This window comes from Lissotriton vulgaris, chromosome 4_1 (assembly GCF_964263255.1).
Source record: "Lissotriton vulgaris chromosome 4_1, aLisVul1.2, whole genome shotgun sequence".
Lineage (NCBI taxonomy): Eukaryota > Metazoa > Chordata > Amphibia > Caudata > Salamandridae > Lissotriton > Lissotriton vulgaris.
The window spans coordinates 1948848090-1948871076 of NC_141691.1; the positions used below are offsets into that span (position 1 = coordinate 1948848090).

The window sequence follows — 22987 nt, forward strand, 5'->3', positions numbered from 1 at the left end:
TCTGGATTATTTCACTGGATCGCCATGGCCTCTGGAAACTTTTAGCCATGCTTTTTTTTCAGTCATCTGTTGTGGAAGCCGAGGATTGCTACCACTAACATCCAGGCACATTTTCGATCGTATGGACCAGTATTGTGGATACTCTCTGGAGAACATTACTGATATTTCCTCTATCATCCTTCCCTTGGTTCAAGTGCTTCATTCCACTACCCTGAATCTATTGGACAATTGTCAGGAGTTCGGTTTTTTGCTAGGGGGGTGGGCCCACCTAACTGCGAAGTGCAATGAGATGTATCAATGGTTTTTTGACCGCTTTGGGAATGTTTTCAGTTGGAGTCGGAGAGAGCTGGCAGTGTGCAGAGCTTAAGAGTCTGTTCCCCTCAGCCCCAATGTCTTTTCATACCGGAAACATTGTGTTGTTGAAAAGAAGCGCAAACACAAGGAGATGATGGATGGATCTCTGAAACTTTTCAGACACTCACCCCTGTTACAGATCTGGGTTGAATCCATCATCATTCTTTAGATCACTTCGACACCACAGTTCAAACCCAGCCATATGCAAATCAGTCTTGACCCTGTGCCTCATGGGAACAGTCCAGCCCGAACTGCCAAGCCAAGTCTTCCCTGGACCGGAAACAAGCATCCTGGGATCTGTTAAAAGCAGAACCTGTTCCTTTAGGGAACAAAGGCAGCTTTTAAAAACAAATTCCTGTTTGGGAACGTGAACTCAGGCATGGTGGTATGCTGGTCCTTGCCGGCTACCATCCCTTAGTTTGAAGCCGCTCAAGGGAGTGTGGAGGGCGCTGGGAGGGGGGGTTGAATGGTCACAATAGCGACCAGTCTAATTAATATTCATTAGGCAGGTTGTCCTGCAACCCCCTGCAACAGGACATCTTGCAACATGACCTTTTAGTATGTAGGACGCATCAAAAAATGAAAGGCAGAAAGCAAAAAGGTGATGTGGAAGCAACTTGCAACCACTGTTTGCTATCAACCTTTTGGTACATCAGGTCTTATGCATGTGGTGGTTTCTATGCTTTTGTTAATAGTTGTCACTAGACATTTTGTGAAATGCTACAAAATAATTTCTCACATTTGGTCCAGGAGAACAGACACTATAACAATTTGATGAAAACAAGAAAAAGACGGTTGACTACAATTTTCTGCACGTCATGCCAGTTTTGATATGTGTACAGGTCCCGCGCAGCAAGCCCCGACATCAACCGTCTATTGATGCCTCTGTGCTCCAGATCCTTAAGTTACAATTTGATGGGAATGCGCGGAATGATAAAATCCAGATTGCAAAAGTAAGATTTACAAAATTTCTTTATTGTTCAGTCGCTATCAAAGCTTCAGATTCCAGCAAACGCGTTTCGTTCTCCATGGGAGAACTTCATCAGGGTTCCTATGGGTTTTCCCACCAATCAGTGGGAAGCCTAGTTGAGTCTAGGGTCCTTATATCTATGAGATGTCCTGAGCTCTGCCCAAATGTTTCCCGGCAAGGATGTCTGGATCAGTCACGACTTCACACGAAGCCTAGGTAAGAATTCTGGATTACAACTCCCACTCTTTTAAAGGCCAAGGTTGAATGCTGTGCGCTCAGAGATAGATCTATATGGATCCTGGACTAAATATATGTCTATAAACAATAAAAAATTCAGGTGTACTGTTGAGCTCCCCACTCGGGAAGCTAGGGCAGCTTGTGTAATCTCACACTTGTCGGCGAGGGTCCCAGTATCTGCGAATAAAAGGTGGACCCATTAAGTGTAGTATAGTCTCCAGGCAATAACTCTGGAGTCTTATAAAGAGAAAAGTTCCAGCGGCCTTAGTGGACCCGTCCGTAAGGTCAGTCGTTTGGGACCCTCGCTGACCCTAGACTCAACTAGGCTTCCCACTGATTGGTAGGAAAACCCATAGGAGCCTTGACTGAACAATAAAAAAATTTATGAATCTTACTTTTGCAATCTGGACTTTATCATTCCGCGTACGCCCATCAAATTGTAACTATAACAACTGAGCTACTGATGATGGAGTCAGCCTCAACATAAACAATTGCCCAATAATTGGCAAGACCCTGGTCTGCTACAACTTGGGGTTACACAAACCACCTAATACGAATCCAGGGAGGAAAAGCGACATTCTGTGACACAAATAAAATGATATATAATATAAACACAGAAATATGAGGAACTCCCCACCAGATATTATGCATCTCAGTAGGAAAAAAAATCCAAATTATAACGAAATTCTTGGTGCTTAAACTAGAAAAATACATATTTGTTGCATATTTCCTAAAGAGGGCGCTTTGGTGGTAAAACACAAAAGTGTCTACCTACTTTCTTACATGTGTTTTCTTGCCCGTGGTCACCATGCTTACATGCTCCCGTGCACTGCCAACAATTACTGGAATTGCCATTTCCAAAATCCTGTAAACTAAATGATCCGTATGTCCTACAACATAGCTTAGGAGTGAGTTCCTACCAATGCCGCGGTTCTGGTCATTGTTCAGTTTTTCCATCTCTCATACACTGCAGCCCATTTTGAACATACTGCAATTTCAAAGGATTTGCACTCCAGTGCCTTTTCTCAATCATATCTGTTTTTCTTCAGCATATTGTCGTGCTGGTTCAAATAACACCCCATCAAACCACAGCGCCCAAGATTAATGACATAAAGAGGCTATTGATTACCGCAGAACTGTCATGTGTATAACAATATTAGAGTGCAGGAAAGCATGATATGTTTATGTATTCCACTCACAGGGCACATTCTGCCTCAGAAAGGAAATAGAAGGATCCTTTACCACATCTTAAAAGGAGGCATCCATCCCTTAAATATTTACAAATGTGATAAACTTAATACTCAAGGACAATGAACCATGGGCTGGGACTGCCCATCATTCAGCCATCCATAGCCCAGGACCAGGATTCAGACCGTAAATAGGGTTCAAAGGATAGAGGGTTATTAAGACGTGTGCAGCCATGAAAACCAATGCTTCTCAGCTTAAATTCTCATTTTAAAATCAGGGGGTTGTCATCTTTCTGTAAGAAAAAGATCAATTATTTTCTTATTAAAGGAACAAGCCTGGTATAAGACATCGTAAGTGACTACTCGCCGGTAATATTTTAATTCAAGCGTTAGTGATGTTATAGTGCCAGCCCGCAAACACCTCCTGTTGATGGGATGATAATGTCAGATCTTGCCTCTCTTTTCTGCATGCTGCTGGAATACGGCCAAGGCCTCTTTGGCTCTTACTGGAGGACCAAAGAGGCTTTGAGAACGAAGACGAACCTTCTCCAGGTAAGAGAGATGACAAAGGAGACAAACAGAGCTATAGATTAGTTTGCATCCGGTTTACTGAAATAATTGCATCCACGTTCTACAAAAAGCTCATCCTTGGAGCAGTTGGTCCTTATGTCTTCCAGGTAAGACCGAAGGGTCCCGCTAACAGTGCAATTGAGTTTAGGGAAAATCATTAATGGGAATATAGAGTAACGGTCCAAGTCAATGATTACTATGGTTAGCAGATCCATACCCGCGGCTTCCACCCGGACTGCACACTGGTGAGTAAGGTTTGTCGCAGAAGCCAGAACGGTGTATATCCTCATCCAACCCTCTGCAGGAGTCTGAGATCATTGTGTTCAACTATAATTCAAATGGTGCTGGGAGACACGTTCACGACTCCATACAGATATACAAGTTATGTGGAAAATTATTGAACAAATCAGACTACCCCATTGAGAGGGTGACCACCAAAGTTTACTGAATAACAGCAAAAGATGCTGGATTACCAGGCGACACTCACTCCACAATGGACTTAACACTACGAACGAATGGATCCCAACGGTTTGTGTTTGAATCCCCTAAAGTCCGCATTCATATATCGTAAGCCTATTCTCGACAGATCATAAATGCTTCCATTCAACATACTTAATGTATCATATATGTACTATAGATGATCTGTATTTACTTTACACTTCGCTTTCTTTCCATTGCTATCCTCATTTACTGCTTCAGTCTGCTATCACTGACTCTTCTGTCACTTCTGTCACTTCTGCCCTATCTTGTCTGATGCACTTTTAGCTAAGAGTTCTCATCTGAAAACCACTCATATTCTAAACTATTTCTCTTCTCCGTTCAATTTCCTTTAAAGCTGTGTCATAATTAGAACCCATCTCCCACTTTCCAGAATACTTTTTCCCACTTTTCAGAATACTTTATCATAGCTTTTCTGCTCCTGCTGTTAATTTTCCCAATGATGGGTTATTATTGCCCACAGATTTCTCTCCTTGCTGATAAACACATTTTCACTGGTACCAGCACTATTCACTTAGGGTTAAAACATTGTCAGCATCTTTACAGCAGAGAAAGGGTAATTTATAGATTTTTTTCTATGTAGAAAACAATTCTATAACCATTACTGCTTTATATAGTCCTCTGGTGTAATTTTGTATCTTTTATTTTCATGTAATCACTTTTGCAGTCCACAATTTCATCAGTACTGTGTTACATTAATTCATTGAGCACGTTTTGTTTACAAATACTTCTGTGAATGTACCTTTTAGTTTTAAATATCACACCTCCTTTACAACTTGATCATGTTGTTTTGATATATATATATATATTCACATATATATATATATATATATATGCATAGCAATCTTTATTTATATATATGTCTTGCTTTCTCCATCTATTGTCTCACAGATGCACTACCGGTATCTGACTAAAACCATTCACCCTATGGTCTATCCACCCCAGGTTATGGTGCTTCTTGCCCTAAGGCCATTAATAGGCAATTCAAGGACTGTCTTGCACTTTAGTCAAAAACAGAGGGTTGGCTGCCTCCGCCTCTAGAGGCATTATGCTAGATTGTGCTGTGGTGAGACACAGATCTCTCTAGAATTAGCCGACTGACACGTATACAGCTGAACAAGAGCATGAACAGGAGGTCAACATAGATTGCATAAGGTACCGGGTAGAAGCAGCTATAGCTCTAGTGTTAGGTATCTTCAAATGTTTTGATAGCCATCACAAAAGTAAGGGCGGCAACACTCCTGTGATGTGCATGTCTGTTACTATGCTGTTTGAACTTAGGGAGACGTAGCATGAAAATAAATAAAAAATAAAGCAACTATGTTTCCTGATCACCTATGTGTACTGAAGATTCCTGTTTACCAGCCCAATGAAAGACTCATCTTAAACTGTTAGACCAGGAAAGGAATTCACATCTGATATAATTCACCTTTTTCTTGGGTACGCACAGCTTTTATAACACTATAATTGTTTATGTATAGCCACAATTGGCGCTCATCTGTCTTCATAAGAAGATTACTCTCCAAGATTTCATTATCATATTTCCAAATTCCAACAATGAGTCAGAAGAAAAAATCTATATGGCAAAGACAAACGAGGGAACAAATCATAAGGAAAATAGCATTAGAAAATAGGGCTCATATTAGACCATATGCTTGGAGTATTGACTCCTTTCTGCTAACAGCAGGACCCTCTACATCTAAGCCAAGTATGAATATGAAAGAAGTCATGTGGAACATACAAAGTTTAAAAACCTACTGTAGAAAGCAGAAACATGTTCATTAAGCACATTGACCACGAGGTGTACAATTTAGGAATGATTGAAGGATGTTTATGGTAGAGAAGATAACGCATAAGCAATGAGCAATAACAAGCATTGGTAAAGCCAATCGAGCTCCATTTTATAATGCAAGTGTAAATCTATTGGCTTTGCCGATGCTTGCTAGTAAAGTACTGTCGAACACAAAAATCTAAATACTGAAGGAAAAGCAAACGCATATCTTATGTAAAAGTGAACACTGAGTGAGTGAGTGAATGTTATTGTTTAGTTAATTAAAATCATAACAAATAGCTTCACATTTCATACTAAAACCAAGATTCTAAAAACGACATATCTTCAGAAATTCATATAATTACTGGAGGTAACACAAAATATTCCTTATAAAAAGCATAAAAATGACCTCATATATAAATATTAAAGTGCAATTATCAATACCCTAAAGCTTATCCATAAACAAAATTACAATGTAATGTACATTTAACCCCTTCACTGCAGGGCTAAATCCCCTGCTGTGCTAGGGGGAGGGGGGCCGCGCTCGGCACTGCAGTGTTCGTGACGAGCTGAGCTCGTCATGACCACGCCCGCTCAATGGAACACCCAGCACAGCAGGGGAATTATCCCCACATGGGCGTTCCGCGGAGGTCATGATGAGCTCAGCTCGTCATGAGCACAGCGCCACTGTGCCTCATGACGAGCTGAGCTTGTCATGAGCACGGAAGAGGTTAAACGAGGACGGGAGCGTTACTGTCATCAAGTACTTTACTCTCTTGTCCTGGGGCCCAACGTACATTAGATTATGAATAACTGGGCCAAGTACCCCTTCTTCACTTGACTCTCAGAATAGGCGTGGTCTGAGCAGTCCAAGGCGGAGGTGTGGACACAGAGGAGTGAACTAAGGCTCTCAACTCAAAATGTGCACAACAGAAGAAGCAGAAATAAATCATTGTCCTGCAAATACACACTTTTATGGAAAAAGAGAAGAATTTTATTTCTACTGCTCACCCACACAAAGGAAAATACGACATTCACAAATAACTACACAATCCCCATTGAGATCTGGGCTTTAGTATTTCTTTGGTGATTTCCTGTCCTACTCCCTCTTCCTATAAGCTTTAGTGGTTATTCCCCATTCAATATTGCTAACATCCAGGGTATTCCTGACTAGCAGTCCGAGTCTCAAGAGTACACTTTGACTCCAAGTTAAAGTCAGCAGTGTTCAAGTGCAGCAGTGCCACTAGTAGCAAGTTCACCCAGGGCAGACAGGCCTGTGACCAGTCTTACCTGTACCTGCAGGCTAGAAGAGTCAGGACTTCCCGAGTATGCCCCATCTGCAGGTGCTCTCACAGCTGCAACTGCGCTTGAAGCATGTGGCTCAGACCACTACACTCAGATTGTGCAGTTTCTCACTCGCGGTCGCGCCCCCGAACGACCAGAGGCTTTTTGCAGCTCCTACTTTGCAGTAAGTGTCTGATTCCTTTCCTGGTTGAGGGGGGAGTAGAGGGGGGTCGGGGGGGGAGGGGGGGGGGGGATTGTTGGTCACAACAATCTGGTCATGGGTTAGTCCGCATTATCCCTGTAGTGTACCCTTTCCAGTCACACATACACCCAGCGCAGATGCACCAATTCTGCGCTGAGCAGGTCTACACACTAAACCGATGTAGGCCAAGGATGAGTTAAGCGCAGAAACTTAAACAAGCATTTGCAATGCAATAGGTCTAGGTCTCGCATTTATGCGACTTTAAGCTATTGGCTTTGTAAATGACAATGCCTTTTATTTCTGTTTTAAAAACAGAAACATAAAAGGCAAGGTAATTTACAATGCCAATAGCTGAAACTCTCACCTATCGCATTGTACAAAAAGCATTACCCATAGAAGTGAAATCTGACTCTGTGGCAACCAACAGCTGCGAGCAGATGCCCTCTTCCGGTTCCGACAGCTATGAGTGGTGGTAGGTGGGGTAAGTTGTTGTTGAAAAAACGGCTTGGGTCGCCATTGGCTACTTCTCCAGGGGAAAATAAAGTGGGCGGCCACTATAATAAAAGCGTGCTGTGCTTGCAAAATAGTTAAGTAAATAATACATTTTAAATAGAAGAAAGTTCTGTATGCGCCATAAAATAAATAAATAAGCGCAGCTGCGCTGTAAAGTAAATAAACACTTTATTAATATAAAAGCGGATGGGTGCTGGGATGTCATGGGTGGAATACAGGAAGACCGTGCTTGAAAATAAATAAATTAATTAATTAAAAAGTAAGCGTGGCCCCTGTAATTGAAGTGGACCATGCAACAAAGTAAATAAACACTTTAATAATATACAAGCATTTGCAATGCAATCAGTCTCGTATTTGTGAAAGTTAGAGCCATTGGCATTGTAAATGACAATGTTTTTTACTTATGTTTCATTGGGTATGTACAGTTTTAGGATGTGAGAGCTCACACTCAAGAGCTTCATCTGATACTCAGAAAGAGGCGCTCAGTCTGGGGAACATGGAGGTTCACATTTTGACGCATGTAGCGGGGGGATAAGTGGGCATAAGGTATGTGCACTTGACATCACACACCATGACTGGGTCTCTGCACACACCGGTTAGTATACAGAGAGCATGGTGTATGGCAATCATTGTGCAAAGGCTATGATACGGGGCCTGTAGTCTGGGGCACCAAATACTCAGCCTGGGCAGATGAACATGCAGCCTGCTGCACAATTAGCATAAGAACACTCAGACTGAAGCTCACAGGCTCAGACATACAGGCACCGGCCACAAAGGGGCACAAAGACTCGGTGAAAAGGTAGTTAAACCAGTAACGAGACTGGGGCACAGAACATGTGGTATCACAAACACACTCACAACATGCTTGGGAGCCATCAGCCTGAGGTACAAAGGCATTGAGCAGGAGTAAACAGCAACAGGCAACTGCCTGAGATCATAAAGCTAACGGATTAGGACTCAGGCACTAACAAGCTCTGTTGCGCCTGGGCTGCAAGTCCCTCCAGAATAGCTCTTGGCTGCGGGTCCAAGGCGATTTCATAGCAGTGGTTCTTCCTGAGTAGTGTGGAGCTCAGTGCCTGCAGGTCGGGGTCCATTGTGCTGCTCTGCGGGGGCCTTGTTCTGCTGGAGACTGTCGGCCTGGTCTACTGGGTCTCTGCCATGCCAGGGTTCCAGTGTTGCCCTCCGCAATATTTAGAGACAGCTAGCAGTCCCTGCCATCCTTTCTCTGGGGGCGGAGGCCGGTACCGGAGCGGGCACCCACTTTTGCGTTGGCTGGCAGAAGATTAGTAGCCGGGCTGGGCACATCACCTTGTGGACTGAGCCTATTCCCCCCGCCCCCAGGAGGTGGGATGAGCGAGGGAAGTGTGTGAGAGAAGACCAGTCAGAGGCAGTTCAGCGGAGCTCTGGCACCCCCAGAGGAACATATGTTGTAGAACTGGCTGCTACGTAAAGGTGTCTGGGACTGCTATGGTACACGACGTGAAGTAGACATTTCTAAACAAGCCACATGAATAAAATAGTTAGAAGTGAGAAAACACTGTGAAAGCTGTACAAGTTATCTGCGACACACCAAGTGGAGCATAGGGACTGCTACACACACACACTGCTCTGAAAGAGTTAAATCATCTCCTCACATACCGTACTGCCACCAACAAGGCTAAGCGTGGTGGCTATAGTCATGACAAACAGCCATGATAAAATGGAAATGGCAGCATAGTCATTGAAATGAAAAACAATATTCCAAGTTATTGATGTGAGGACGTGAAAATAACGGAGCTTGATTAGCAGACATGAACACCCGCCCTCCCCAGCAAAGTAGTCCCATGCCTGCCCACCTTGAGTAGTCCCTTTCGCGCCAGCTTGTTGCAGGACACCAAACTGGATTGCAAATAGAGTCTAACACCTCAGGAAGCAAAACTCTTGCGCAAACACAACTCTCCATGGAACAGATCCGAATAGAAACTTGAGGGCTGTAAATTAACTATATAAAGAAGCGAGACCGCTAAAGTGAAAGCGGATCGTGCGGCATGCAAATGTGCCCCGGGGGAACTGCAGGTCAGCAAAACGACAAGTGGATGCCTGCTTATGACCCGGGGGAACTGCAGGGTGCGCGCTGGTTGAGAGCTATGATCGAAGCCGCTTTTTCGTCGCTATAGCAACAAAATGACGTGTGACTGTCCACAGTCCCTACGGACACGCGCATGCTGTCTGCTATGGAAATATGGCAAGAGCGGCCATGTTTGTCCATGCAGGAGCGTGCATAAAAGCCCTCAGCGTAATCAATTCCAAAAGGTACTCGCAATAGCGAGAGCAGCGCATGTGCTGCTTTCGCCAGGCAAGACCAGTGACAGGTTGAAAAGTGAGCACAATGAGGGAAGCACTTTGGGTGCCCTTCCCTGTCCAACAAGACCGCAATCCTTGAGATAGGCCTATATCATGGCACACATGCATGACCTGTGTTTGCCTAAGACTACAAAAATTAGCATTAGGGATCCAGCCATCAATAAAGTTGGGCACTCAGGGCAGGGCTGCATGTCTGTTACTATGTAGAGGACTTTTTTGTCCCAACACTGCTGTTTAGAGAAACCAGTCAAAAACAAATCTGTGTTGTGACTTTACGGACAAGCTGGGAGGGGTGGACAGTTGCACGGAGAGTGTATGGGTGTGGGCACAGGAGGTAAAGCAGCACATGGAAGAAAAGCAAGAAAACACAAACTCGTACAGAGTACTAAAAGAAAAAGAAAATGTAGCTCACAGATGTGAGCCATGGAAAGATGCAAGACATCCAATCAAAAGGATGCTATGCTCCAGGGGAGGGATAAATACAAGAGGATTAGGGAAATAGAAGTAAATGAGATTGGCAAGAAAGAAAACAAATGATAATCAATGGCTGACGTAAAGCCCATTCTATGTACTGGTATTGTACACAATAACTCTTTGACAGCAGAAAGCGAAAGGCTGTCTGTAGGTGAGATCTAAAATAATCTTGCAGCATGTTCTCAAAAACACTAACACAGTCTGTGGTTTAACATTACATTGCATAGATCTTAAAGTAGTTGGCATTTACCTGGGGAGGGAGGTGCTTATCTGGAGTCTGGGCAGAGCTGGAATGACCTCCACTGTGCAGCCGCTCGTCTTCAAGCCTGGAAGACTTTCCAACTGGCAGTCACTGAATACTCCAAATACTGATGTGTGGTACCCTGAGGCAAGATAGAAACATCAAATGTCAAAGCTCCACCACCCTCATATGAAAAAAAGAAGTTAAGAGGAAAACAAGAAAATACAGAGCCGACCATATTAAGATACATGTTTTGCTCAGCCGCGCATGCAAATACGTTGGAGCAATGAACAATTCAGAGGATTTGCAGACAAGACCAGCCTCACTCTGGAAACCCAAAACTCGCTAACTGATTCATTCATTTAAAAAGGCACATTCTTCAAATTCTGACACGACAAACCTACCCAGTCTCTGATCTACAGTGGAAACCTCAGAGCTGGTGGAAAGCCATCCTTCGACTACTGAATGTGTTGCTTTTGAGATTTCATTATGAAATGGACCATAAAAGTAATACATTGGCTCGACTTAAGCGATGGGTTAGCCCTCTTGAGGCCTCAATAAGGTCCCTCATAAATTGTTGACAGACACCAAGTATTTCATACTATCAGCATACGCAAGATAATGCTACATTCTGTATTGATGTCATCAATACAGAATGCCAGTAACAGAAGGGAATATAAAAGCCTCCAAATATGAGAAACCGATTAGCTTTCATATTACAGTATCCAGAGAATATTGACAAAAACAGTACAGGGGTCACCCAGACACTGAATATGAGCCAAGCACTGCACCGAATATGTATGGAGCACCACGCATGATCAAGGGTTAGTCTGCATGATGAACTGAAGGTGCTAGGTCAGAAGCAGAATACTATAAGGGATGGTCATATCTTGACACTTCGGGGTACCTCAGTCAAGCACTTAGGACTTACCCCCATAGGAACCTGTGCGACGCCTGAGTTAGCTAATGTGAAGAAACAACTGTCTTGGCAACGACCCACTATTCTAGTATCACATTTGGTAGTTTACAGTGAGCAACAAGGCTGACCTCAAAGAAACTCTTTGTAGGTAACTCAACATAACAGAGTAAATTACTTTAATATCCACAAAAAATATACTTATGAACACTAAAGCAAGAACAGTTTGATTAAAATAGGTAAAAATCATGAAAGGTAAGCAAAAGAAGCATCAAACAAACAGTTACTTGGTCGGCGGATTACGGTTCTCCCATTTAGCTCAAAACAATGCAAAAGACGTTATATTACAAAAGAAAATACATTAGCCCTTTACAAAACATCGAGTACCAAGAGAACAGTTTCATTTAAAAAAATTAAAAAGTCACTAGCAGGCATCAGTGTTTCGAAAACATTCACTACGGCTGAGGTCGGTTACAGGGAGTTCAGTTGCGGGAAAGGTTTGGGCAAAGCCAGTTACCTTGATGAACACTATGTACCAGCGGATTTTAAGTTATTTTCTTTCTGCAGTCTTCTGTTCAATATCCTCCCTTTCATCAGCCTCATTCGCAAATCGTGGTGGTCAATGCTATTGTTCAATCTAGACCTGTCTACAGCAGCAGTGCCTATCTGGGAGTCACCGAGGCTGTCTTATCTTAACTGCAGACTCTCTAGAACACTGCAAATGTATTTAATAACTGAATTAAATAAGTGGAGCTGTGCTGCCTTATATGTTTCCGCAACAAGTCAATAGTGCATTGACAAAGATTCCGGAGGAGAACCATATTTTGGACACATCCCAAAATGGTTTCCGGGCTTCTTACAGCACTGAATATGCACTCCTAGCAGTGTTGGATACACTTTGTTGTGCCTTGGATGAAGGCAGTTCATCGGCCCTGATTCCCCCCATTGACATGGTATCACTTAAGGTGCTACGCGGAGATTACATGAGAAAGGGATCGAGGGTCAGCTCTGACCTGGATTACCTCTTTTTTGAGTGAGTGTTCATTTCAAGTAGTACCTCCCCCATTTGCGTCTCAACAACAATCCCTTCGATATTGGGTCCCCCAAGGCCCCCGCTGAGTCGAACCTTATTCAATATATACGTCCAACCTCTAGCGTATGTGGTGAAATCTTTCGGGCTCTCACTGCTATCGTACGTGGACAATACACAGTGTATTCTTTTACTCTCGACTAACCCAACTCAAGACACGGCCATCTTTAAAAAAGGGATGCTTGCTGTTGCCAAGTGGATGAATAACAACTGTTTAAAACTAAATGCTGACAACTTTCAAGGTGATTTTTCTAGTGGCGATTACGCCTGTATGAGGAGTTGGGGAATTAGGAGCATTGCTGTGTTCTGAACCATTTTAAAATAAATCCGGATAGGGTGGTTCCGAAGCCAGATACGTTTTTTTCTAAGGTGCCTTCTCCTTTCCATTGTTCAAAGGATTTGGGCTTACCTGTTTTTTTGCTCTAACCCTAAGACAGAAGTTGTAGTACTTCTGAGTAGACTGAATGTAAGGCGGGTCATTTGTGTGTATCTGAATGGAACTAGTCCTTTTAGTAAGGTAGATTTGCTTTTTGTAACATTTGGTTTAGCAGGATAATGTCTGTAGCCTTCTGTGTCTACTCTCAGTAGGTGGTTAAAATGGGCTATTGTTGGGGCATTGGAGTCCATGGGTGAGTTAGGGCCTGGCTCTGTTCAGGGTCGCTCTACAAGACGGGTGGCTGTTTCTTGGGCGAGTTTGAAGGGTGCTTCTGTGGTAGATATTTGCAGAGCCGTTCCTTGGAGTTCCCCACACACCTGTGTGTCACATTATAGTTTGGTGGTGGGTGGTGATGTTTCAACTCGTTTTGGTGATGCAGTCTTGAGTACTCTACACAAACACTGCTGTGTTCATCAGTAGATATTGTAGTAAATATTTCTGTTTCTGCACCAATTGTGTATGAAGCAGATTTTGTTTGCTTGGGAATCAGCTCATAGAAGTAAGGACTGTGACGGGGAGGTTAGATGAGGAGGTAATATCTGGTTACTTATTGGTAAGTTTCATTTGGCTTTGGATTAGGGTTACCGGATAGGAAGTATGAGTTTTTATATCCCACAGGATGTGGGTGTGGCCTAGAGGAAAATGATGGGAGCTGTATGTGTTTTTGTTTCTTCTTAATGAAGGCTCAGGGAGGAGCTGACGCTCATAGAAGTATGTACTGTGACAAAGAGGTCGTAGACTCGGAGTAATGAAACTTACCGGTAAGTAACCAGGCGTTTGAATACACTCAAAAGCAGACACGGGCAGTGTTGGATCTTTGTTAAGTCTGCTGGTAATTATTAAGTCTGTCCTAGACACAGCTTTACCTGTTTTTCCAGCCACATGTAATTAAGAAAAACAAATAAAAAATACATAGACACTTAAATACAAGGGCTTTGGGTCAAACCCTTTCATCCATTTGTCTGCTTAAGTGTGTTTCACAACTTGATTCTGCTCACCACAGCATAAAACATGAGGCAATGAGTCAGTCCACATCTGCCATTAGCCCTATAGTACTGTTGACATATGCGCATCTCCCTAAAAAAAAAGCCCACCATCTCATTCTTCCTGTGTCCAGCTTAGAGTAATGCAAAGTCAATAGTAACTACACTTTGCACCAAGAATCATATTTTCTTGTGATGTACAACAATGCTAAAAGGCTTTTTTTAAATAACTTTCTAAGTGAAAGACTGCACCTGTTCTACGTGCACCTGCCTGTTAGGAAGCACCTTACTGTACTTTTACAATTACAACAATATGTCTATGCAATAGAAGGATACAGTCAGTGGCACAATGCTGTGACAGTGATAGGACAGGATAGAACTGGCCTTGGTTCTGGAATTGTGACAGGAGCTATTCTGTGACTTCAAATATTAGTCCACCTTTTAAATACAGTTGTTCTGGCTAAGGCATTAATACCAATATTGGCCAGCACTACCACTGGTTTTAGAAGGCAGCCCCATACTTGGGGGATGTTTCCTCGGGTGATTATAGTATGACATGAGTTCTTCAACAGCAAATGGCTGCCATCAACAGTTGTAGAATTCATTAAATTAGAACTTTACTCAGAATATGGAGTTCTGTTGGTGTGGTGTAATCCATTCAGTGATCTTTTGTTTTTTCCCAATTTCCATTACAAAACTGTGCAGGGTAGGCTTAAATAGGTTAAACAGTAGTTTGCTCAGGCCATGAGTTTGCAGACCCTTGTGGGTCCGTGAATGGAAGGATGTGATTGGGTGGCGGCACCAGAAAATGTTTCTTCTGGTGGCCATTACAGGATGGAACTCACCAAAGACTACATCCAAGAAAATGGTCACAGGAGTGGGTGCAAGGCGGAAAGGAGAGCATCGACTGACCTCATAGAGGATGTGGGAGAGCACCAGAGACAGATACAGCCCAAATTCCTTTAAAATCCCCATTATGTTGGACGCAGATTTGCAATTTTTTTGTTTTTAACAATTTACAATGTAAAAAACGTTTAAAAGTAAATTCACCGTGCGAAGGTAGAAGATCAAAGATCATAAACAGTCAGCACTGTGGCAAAGGGGCAGGCGCAAAATCTAGTCATACTAAAGTCCTTGTACCACCGCCGACTCGACTCTATGCAAGTTGTGCATAGCTAGTACAACAGGTTGAGGCTGTGCACCCAAACACCACTACACACAGCTGAAAGCCACGCACACCAGATCAATGGCACAGGGGCTGGGCCAGGGCCTATCCGTAGGGCAGGTCATGTACCCACAAGTTACCAACAGATCCAAACCCAGACCTAGGAACCACATAGGTGACTTTGGGAAGGTCTTTTTTTGCTCTCAACTTTTCTACATATTAAGCAAAGTGACAGTTTTATAGATATTGTTTAATTTCCATGCTCCCTACCACCGTACAAAATCTCATTAAGCTCCAGGACAGCCTTTGCTCACATATTATGATTACATTCATACATTATTATTATTACATTATCTTATTCAGGAGGAATATACCACAAGTCTTTCTAAAATAAGGTTCATATTTGTTAGTCAAAATTTTCATCTGCCAATCGAAAAAAGATCTAAGTAGAGTGGGGGGATATCACAAGCCTTGAGGACACAGTACATGGCCACCCACATGTTTGCTTTTTGGTGGACTACCCTATCAGCTAAACTCATAATAAGGCCTTAACTCTCACGGAAAGTAAACACTAAAAGACTTCATAATCAACATACTTATTTTTTACAATATAACAACCAAAATCTATCGGCACAATATTCATAGTGATTTTACAGGTTCTTATATTAGTGAACCCTAAAAGGAAGCGTGGCTTCGCTTGGCAGCGTGATGGCCGCATACTAGTGTGGCTTCGCGGGCCAGGCTGACGAAATCCGTAATAAATCCCGTGCACTCGTCCACAACAGGGGCACAATCGCGAAGGAAAGTGTGGAGATTGTCCCTGGGCTGAGCGGAGGCAATTTGGAGCCGGCGGGTTCTGCGGAGGCTGTGGGACATGCAGGTAGACGAGCGACACCGCAGTGGTGCCTGCTCGGAGGCTGAAGCCGGGACCTCGAGTGGCCGCTGAGGATCGGAGAAGACTACTGAGAGCTGGTCACGGAGACCGGGGAGGGGGCGCATCGTGAGGAGCTGCGGTCCCTACATTAAGAGGTGACGTACAGCGAGTCGGCAGCGAGCCTCCCTCGGACGGCGGAACAGCTGCCGAGGTACTGGGCGTGCTGAGGCAAGTTCGGGGGACGGTGCGGCGCAGGTGGCCCTGCCGCCGCCATTAGAGAATCGAGCGGCGGGCGGGAGCCGCTTGCAAGGCGGAGATACCGCTGCTGCCGGGGAGGGGAGCCACCAGCCTTAACCCCGGATGAGAGAGGCGATTGCAGAGTAATAGATTGGCTCTGCCCAGCACTGGGGTGAGAGGACTGCAGTGGTGCCGCCATTTTGCACACTAAGGGAGCAGATGGCCGCAAACCTGGACCCGGCACGCTGCCCTACGAGCGTGGGCGGAAGGCAAAGAGAGGACCAGCGCGTAGTAAGTGACAATAGGAGTGTGGTGCACCACAGCCCTGCACATTCAGCCACACAAGGGACGCGATTGCAAAGCTGTCCAGACTAGACACATGCTGCTGCAGTTTGGGGGCGAGTGCACCACTGTGTGTGTGGCTGTGGAGCCATACTGTGAAGAAACTTATTTCTGTAGTGGGGGGTGCACTTGAGGAAACCCCTGGATCCCCTGTGAAAACACACTGTGGTGCCTGGAGACTAGCGTGTGAGTGACTGACTTAGTGGTGCCATTTTGCTGCTGGTGGAGTGAATAATGGACCCTGGCCCTATGCCTATGCACGTGGTGCCCCCTGCATGAGCAGCTAGGCGCGAACACCGAGGAGAAGTCGAGGGGCAGTGGTCTGTCCAGTATAGCTGTGTAGGTGGCAGCACACCAGTGTGTATAACAGCTTCTGGGACACTGAGGCACGCAATTGTGTTCCCGCTGCATAACTACTGCGTAGCACCTGGAGAGGTGGATGTGTGAGGCGTGTAAGGTGTGATACACGAAGTGAAGCTATCTGATACACATGGAGGATCAATCTCACAGCAAATAAGACAACTAGAATACCTAACACGTCGCCAGTTGAACCAGAGATTACACTCATCAACCCTTAAACAGTATCATCACGCGAAACGTATACCAAGGGGTTTAAGATTATCCATCCGCCTGATGCTGTTTAGGCTACACCTGAATCCTGTTTTCATGGAAAAAAGGTTTTCCATACTGAATAAGTGCTCATTAGATCTTATCTTGTTGATTGTAGAACAACTCTCTAAGACAATCAGAGAATTGGATGAAGAGACATTTGATTTGAAAAAGGAGCTGGAAAGACACATGGAACAGGACACTTGGGCTATCACTTTGGATGAAATCAATCAAAAATTAGACAAAGGAACTTCAAGAAGGAAAAATACGTAAATTTCATCGAACACGATAGATCATAAACTCAATGAGGTTTACACTTGGGTCGAAATTTACGCTAAAAGAAGATTAAATTTATCTAAGACCCAAACTTCCTCTGAAGAAAGTGTGGTCACCGATCAAGACGCTGCAACAAACCGACCACTGTTAAGAGATGCGGCAAGTCTAATAGCGGGACCTTCCACACAGTCAGGAGAAACGAGCATCCCACAAAAATCTTTACCAACTTCTACTGCTTTTTTGTTACAGGCTCAGGATTCAAATCTTCCTCCAACATCGTCTCTAACCGAACAAACCGAAACGACAACAAAACCAGGCGAGGAAAAGGGAGGCAAAAATCTAAGCAGCAAAACCAAAATCTGATAATCAATATTTCGTCCGCAACTCTCACGAAACAACAAACCAGGCTGTTATCAAAAGGCATGTCGTTTGTCCCAACAACGGATACTACTAAATTGGACACAGATGTTGAATTTTTCAGATTCATGCGTAAACTACGCCTCAAACACTATTTCACTAATGTTGTTGAACCCCAAACTGGAGATCTGAATGAATCAACAAAGAGGTTCAAACCACCCAGTAAGTTCAACCACCTGTTTCACACAAAACGTTAGATGGTTTTGAAGAGTTGGTTAAAAAGGATCTGGCCAAGATCAACTATAAGAAGGAACAATATCATAATATCAATATGCATGAAAGAAAGTTAATCAGATCTATAGCCAACAATACAGCACTAGCATTCAAACCAGCCGGTAAAGGTGGGGATTTGATTATGATGGACACTGCATACTATGTTTCCAAAGTGGAAGAACATGTTACAGTTGAATCAACATACCTCAAATTACCTAATGATCCCACGGTCCAGATACAAGGCATGTTGCAAGTCCTTTTACAACAAGCGGAAAAAATGGGCTATATAGATTCAGCAGGCAAAGAATTTCTGACAACTAATAATCCTAGAAGACCTCTTATCTACATGACTCCAAAGATTCATAAGAATCTGGTTGATCCCCCATTTAGGCCTATAGTCTCGGGGTGTAGGTCACTATTCAATCCTATAGGCAGATTTTTAGATTACCATCTACAGAAGTTTGTTCAAAATTGGTGTACTTATGTTCGTGACACAACAGATTTTTTACAAAAATTGGATTCCATACAACCATACGTTCAGAAACATTGGTGCATGTGCACCATCGATGTAACTGCTTTATACACCTCAATTGCACATGAAACTGCCATGGAAGCCTTGGAGTGGGCTCTTTTGACAATGGAAGATATTGATGTGGACAAGGTTTTTTTGTTACAACTTTTACACTTTTGTTTACATCACAGTTATTTTCGGTGGCAATCAGATTATTATGCACAATAAACAGGCACGTCTATGGGTTTTTCGGGGGCACTCGCATATGCTAACATTTACATGGCTAAGTTTGAAAATGACCACATACTCCACAATCCTGACTGGAAAAGAGGTATTGCACAATACGTACGATATATTGATGACATTTTTGTACTCTGGACCCAATCTCAGGAGAAATTGGTAACACTGATCAGTCAACTCAACACACGGGATCCACGAATCAAGTTTACATACACTATCAGTCAAACTCAAATTAACTACTTGGATGTTTTAATCAGAAGAGACATACATCAAAGGGGTTTCGATACTGAAGTCTATACTAACCCACTGACAGAAATAGTTTGTTACATTTCACCAGCTTACACCCGCGCAGTCGAATACAGAACTTGCCATATTCTCAATTTATCAGAATTAAGAGGATTTGCTCGAACCCTGAAACAATGACCCTTAAATCACTGGAATTCAATAAGAAATTTCTTGACAGGGGTTATCCTGAGAAAGTTGTACAAGACAATATGGACAGAGTAGCAACAAGGCCATGTTCATCACTATTTGCTAAGCGTACATCATCGACACCAAAAACCCCTACATATGTTTCCAAACACTCCACTAGCTCTAAAGAAATACAACGCATAATCAGAAAAAGATGGGAACCACAGGAGACAGAACCTCATTTTAATGGGTTATTTCTTGAGAAACCTACATTCGGGTATACCCGTGGCAAAAACCATCAAGAACTCATTTCGCCATCCAAACCCATATCTCAAGAACAACACAAAGGAATGAGACAATGCCATAACTGCATTCACTGCAGCAACATGATTCCTGGTCAATACCTACACACACTCACTCTGGGAAACAAATAAAACTACGTCATTCGGCGGATTGCAACACAACCAATGTTGTTTATTGTTTAAAATGCCCCTGTGGCTTGATGTACGTGGGGAAAACAGAACGTAAATTCAAATTAAGACTCACAGAACATAAAAGCACAATATGTACACACTGCACAACTTCTAGCGTAGCCACACATTGGCATGAAGCTAAGCACAGCATTTCACAAATACGCAGTCAGGTCATTGAGGTAGTGCAACATTCAGAGGGTATAGACAATCACAATAGATTACTACAAAGAGAAATTTACTGGAACGAGCATTTTGGCACTACATTTCCAAAGGGATTAAATGAATGGGTGGACTACAGCTGTTTCCTATAATGATGAAAGCAGATCACACACCGTTATAGTGCCCGTAAATAACATATCTTGTGTATACCATTTCTAAGCAAATGTTGTGTACTGTTTGTAGCCTCAGATCTATTATAATCATACATGGAAAGAAGATGGATTTCATATTTTTTATATTTGTTGTATTTATGTTATACTCACACTATTATGTACAGTTTGTGCAACACTGAATCAGGCATTTCTGTACGGTCGAGTCACAATTTATAGGTATTCTGCCCTATTATCTCTGTATATCTTAACAGTCACATTTTGATGAAGTTAGCACATAGGTTTAATTTAATCAGTGGTGATTGTTATGTGTATTCATATAATTAATCCATAAGTTGATAGGATGTATATATACCACGGTACACGATTGTTTTGAATGTAGCTGGTATCCATGTATACAGATATGCTTCTTTGTATTTGTATCCATATTGGCTCTCTGATATTATTAAGTCTGTATACATCTTATCAGCTGTACATGTTTTTGAGCTATGAGGAGTATTCCATCTCGGGCACCACATTCACAGCTTCATTTTGTACTCTCTATTGTGTACTTTTTTATCTTATTTTATTTTATCTTATTTAGGCTGGATGACATAATTCTTTATACATTGGGTATTTTGAACATTTATTTTGGGCTACGTATTTTTCTTCTTGTATGCACACTAGTCGATATTTCCGATGAATTGTTGCTTGTCGGCGGTTACCGAGCATTTATCTTTACTCCAGTGCACATTTGGTATTTACATATGGAGATTTTGAAACCAGTCCTATTTTAGTATTTTAACTCCGCTGTATACTTTGTGTTTATATTGGAGGTTCCGATACTTGTCCTTTCTTGAGTTTGTTGACTCTCTCAAGCTTTCACGGAACTCGTACAGAGTCCGTCATCCACTTCCTCAGTCCTATTTTTATCACGCCGACTGGCGCGACGCTTGAGACTCTCCATTCCCGTTTGTATTGCTCGTGGAGTAACTATATCCAGTGAGCGAGTGGCGTTACCGTGGGTAAGCAGTAGATCTCAGCAGTTAATCCTCGCATTTATTCACCATCATTGGAACAATAAGGATTTTGGCATTTACATCAGCATTAATATGTTTAGGTTCCGGCGTCCCAATTGATTCACTTATCTCCTGTCGTAGCGGCAGGTAAGAAATGACCCTTAGTCTTCATTAAGTTGTTGTACAGATGTGCACACTGCAGTATTTTCTATGCCAGTATTGTGTATTTTTACATATAGGATTATACCCTTTTCTCACCTACCAAGGGATACCTTAGACCTCAATTGGTAAGCGCCAGAGTACCTTTTCGCACAGCACGCGATTATCTTTTTATAGGCACTCAGTAACATGGAGTCCTTTACTTTTTAAAAATTTCGCTATACATCGCTACTTGGATATTTTTTAAACGTTGTGCGGCAGGTAGTTCACTGGTCATCTTCTATTTTGGCACCTTTGTTTTACCTTTGTTTATCACTTGTGGCTATAACACGGGTTGCACCATATTGTATGTTTATACACCCTATTCTGTGATTAGGTGTCACACTTTCCACAGACGCTACTTTCCATCTATTACTGGAACAGTTTGGTTCCCTTTATAATATTCTTGGATTTGTTCACATTCATTATGATGCATGATATAATTACTGTTCTAGTCTCACTATACTAGCAGCACTTTGGCACTAGCATATTGAGTCAGCATGAATTATTTTACCCTTAAGGCATGCTCTTGACACATATAAAGTACAACATTAGCACATGTCTATTTTAGATATTGAGATATCCTCTAATGTCCAAGGTCACCCAGGCCCTCGTCACCAGCCGTCTGGACTACGGCAACTCCCTCTACGCTGGAACCACCGCCAAACTCCAGAAGAGACTCCAGCGGATCCAGAACGCCTCAGCACGACTCATCCTGGACATCCCCCGCCGCAGCCACATCTCCGGACACCTGAGAGACCTGCACTGGCTCCCGGTCAACAAGAGAATCACCTTCCGTCTCCTCACCCATGCACACAAAGCCCTACACAACCTAGGCCCAGGATACCTCAACAGCTGCCTCAACTTCTACGCTCCCAAACGCCAGCTTCGATCGACCGGCCACGCCCTCGCCACCGTCCCCCGCATCCGAAGAGCCACCACAGGGGGACGGTCCTTCTCCTACCTCGCCGCCAAGACTTGGAACTCCCTCCCGAACCACCTCCGCCTGACCCAGGACCACCTCACCTTCAGGAAGCAACTCAAGACCTGGCTGTTCGAGCAGTAGCGGACCCCCTCCCCATGCGCCTTGAGACCCTCTGGGTAAGTAGTGCGCTATATAAATGCTTTGATTGATTGATTGATTGATTGATTGAATGTACACATAACATATATCAGAGTGATGCTTATTTATTTTTCCACAGATGTGCCACTGAAGAAGGGACCACGAGGGCCCGAAATGCATTGGGCTGATTTTCCACATATCTGCGCATCATAACATTTATGTCTGCAAAGACTATTGTTAATTTGGAATTGTCAATTTGAATTTGTTTTTGAAGATTGTGTTAATTAAGGTGGAAACGGTATCCACATATATCTCATGTATATCATTTTTGCATATGTATTTTCAAATACATGGTCAATACAAAGTTGAAAAGAACATTTACAGTGTACTTTGTGTATATAAATCTTTATGGATTGATAGAATGTTTGATTTACTTTCGCAACTGCCACAGGTATAGTGCTACCCACACTGGGATTAGTTTCTGGTTTCTTTAGGCGTGTAAGGTGTGCCATACAGACTGCATATTGGAGAGGCCACACAGACTGTGCGTGGTGGAGGTAAA

At 43.1% G+C, this 22987-nt stretch overlaps 1 protein-coding gene across 1 annotated transcript in view; it reads right to left on the bottom strand.

Annotated features, from left to right (window-relative positions):
* TRAPPC9 (trafficking protein particle complex subunit 9) overlaps positions 1 to 22987 on the bottom strand; it is a 2581727-nt gene that overhangs the window by 1996471 nt on the left and 562269 nt on the right. The window contains exon 14 of the mRNA XM_086966259.1: positions 10654 to 10786. Coding sequence (XP_086822385.1) covers positions 10654 to 10786 — 133 coding nt within the window. The remainder of the gene's footprint in view (positions 1 to 10653; positions 10787 to 22987) is intronic.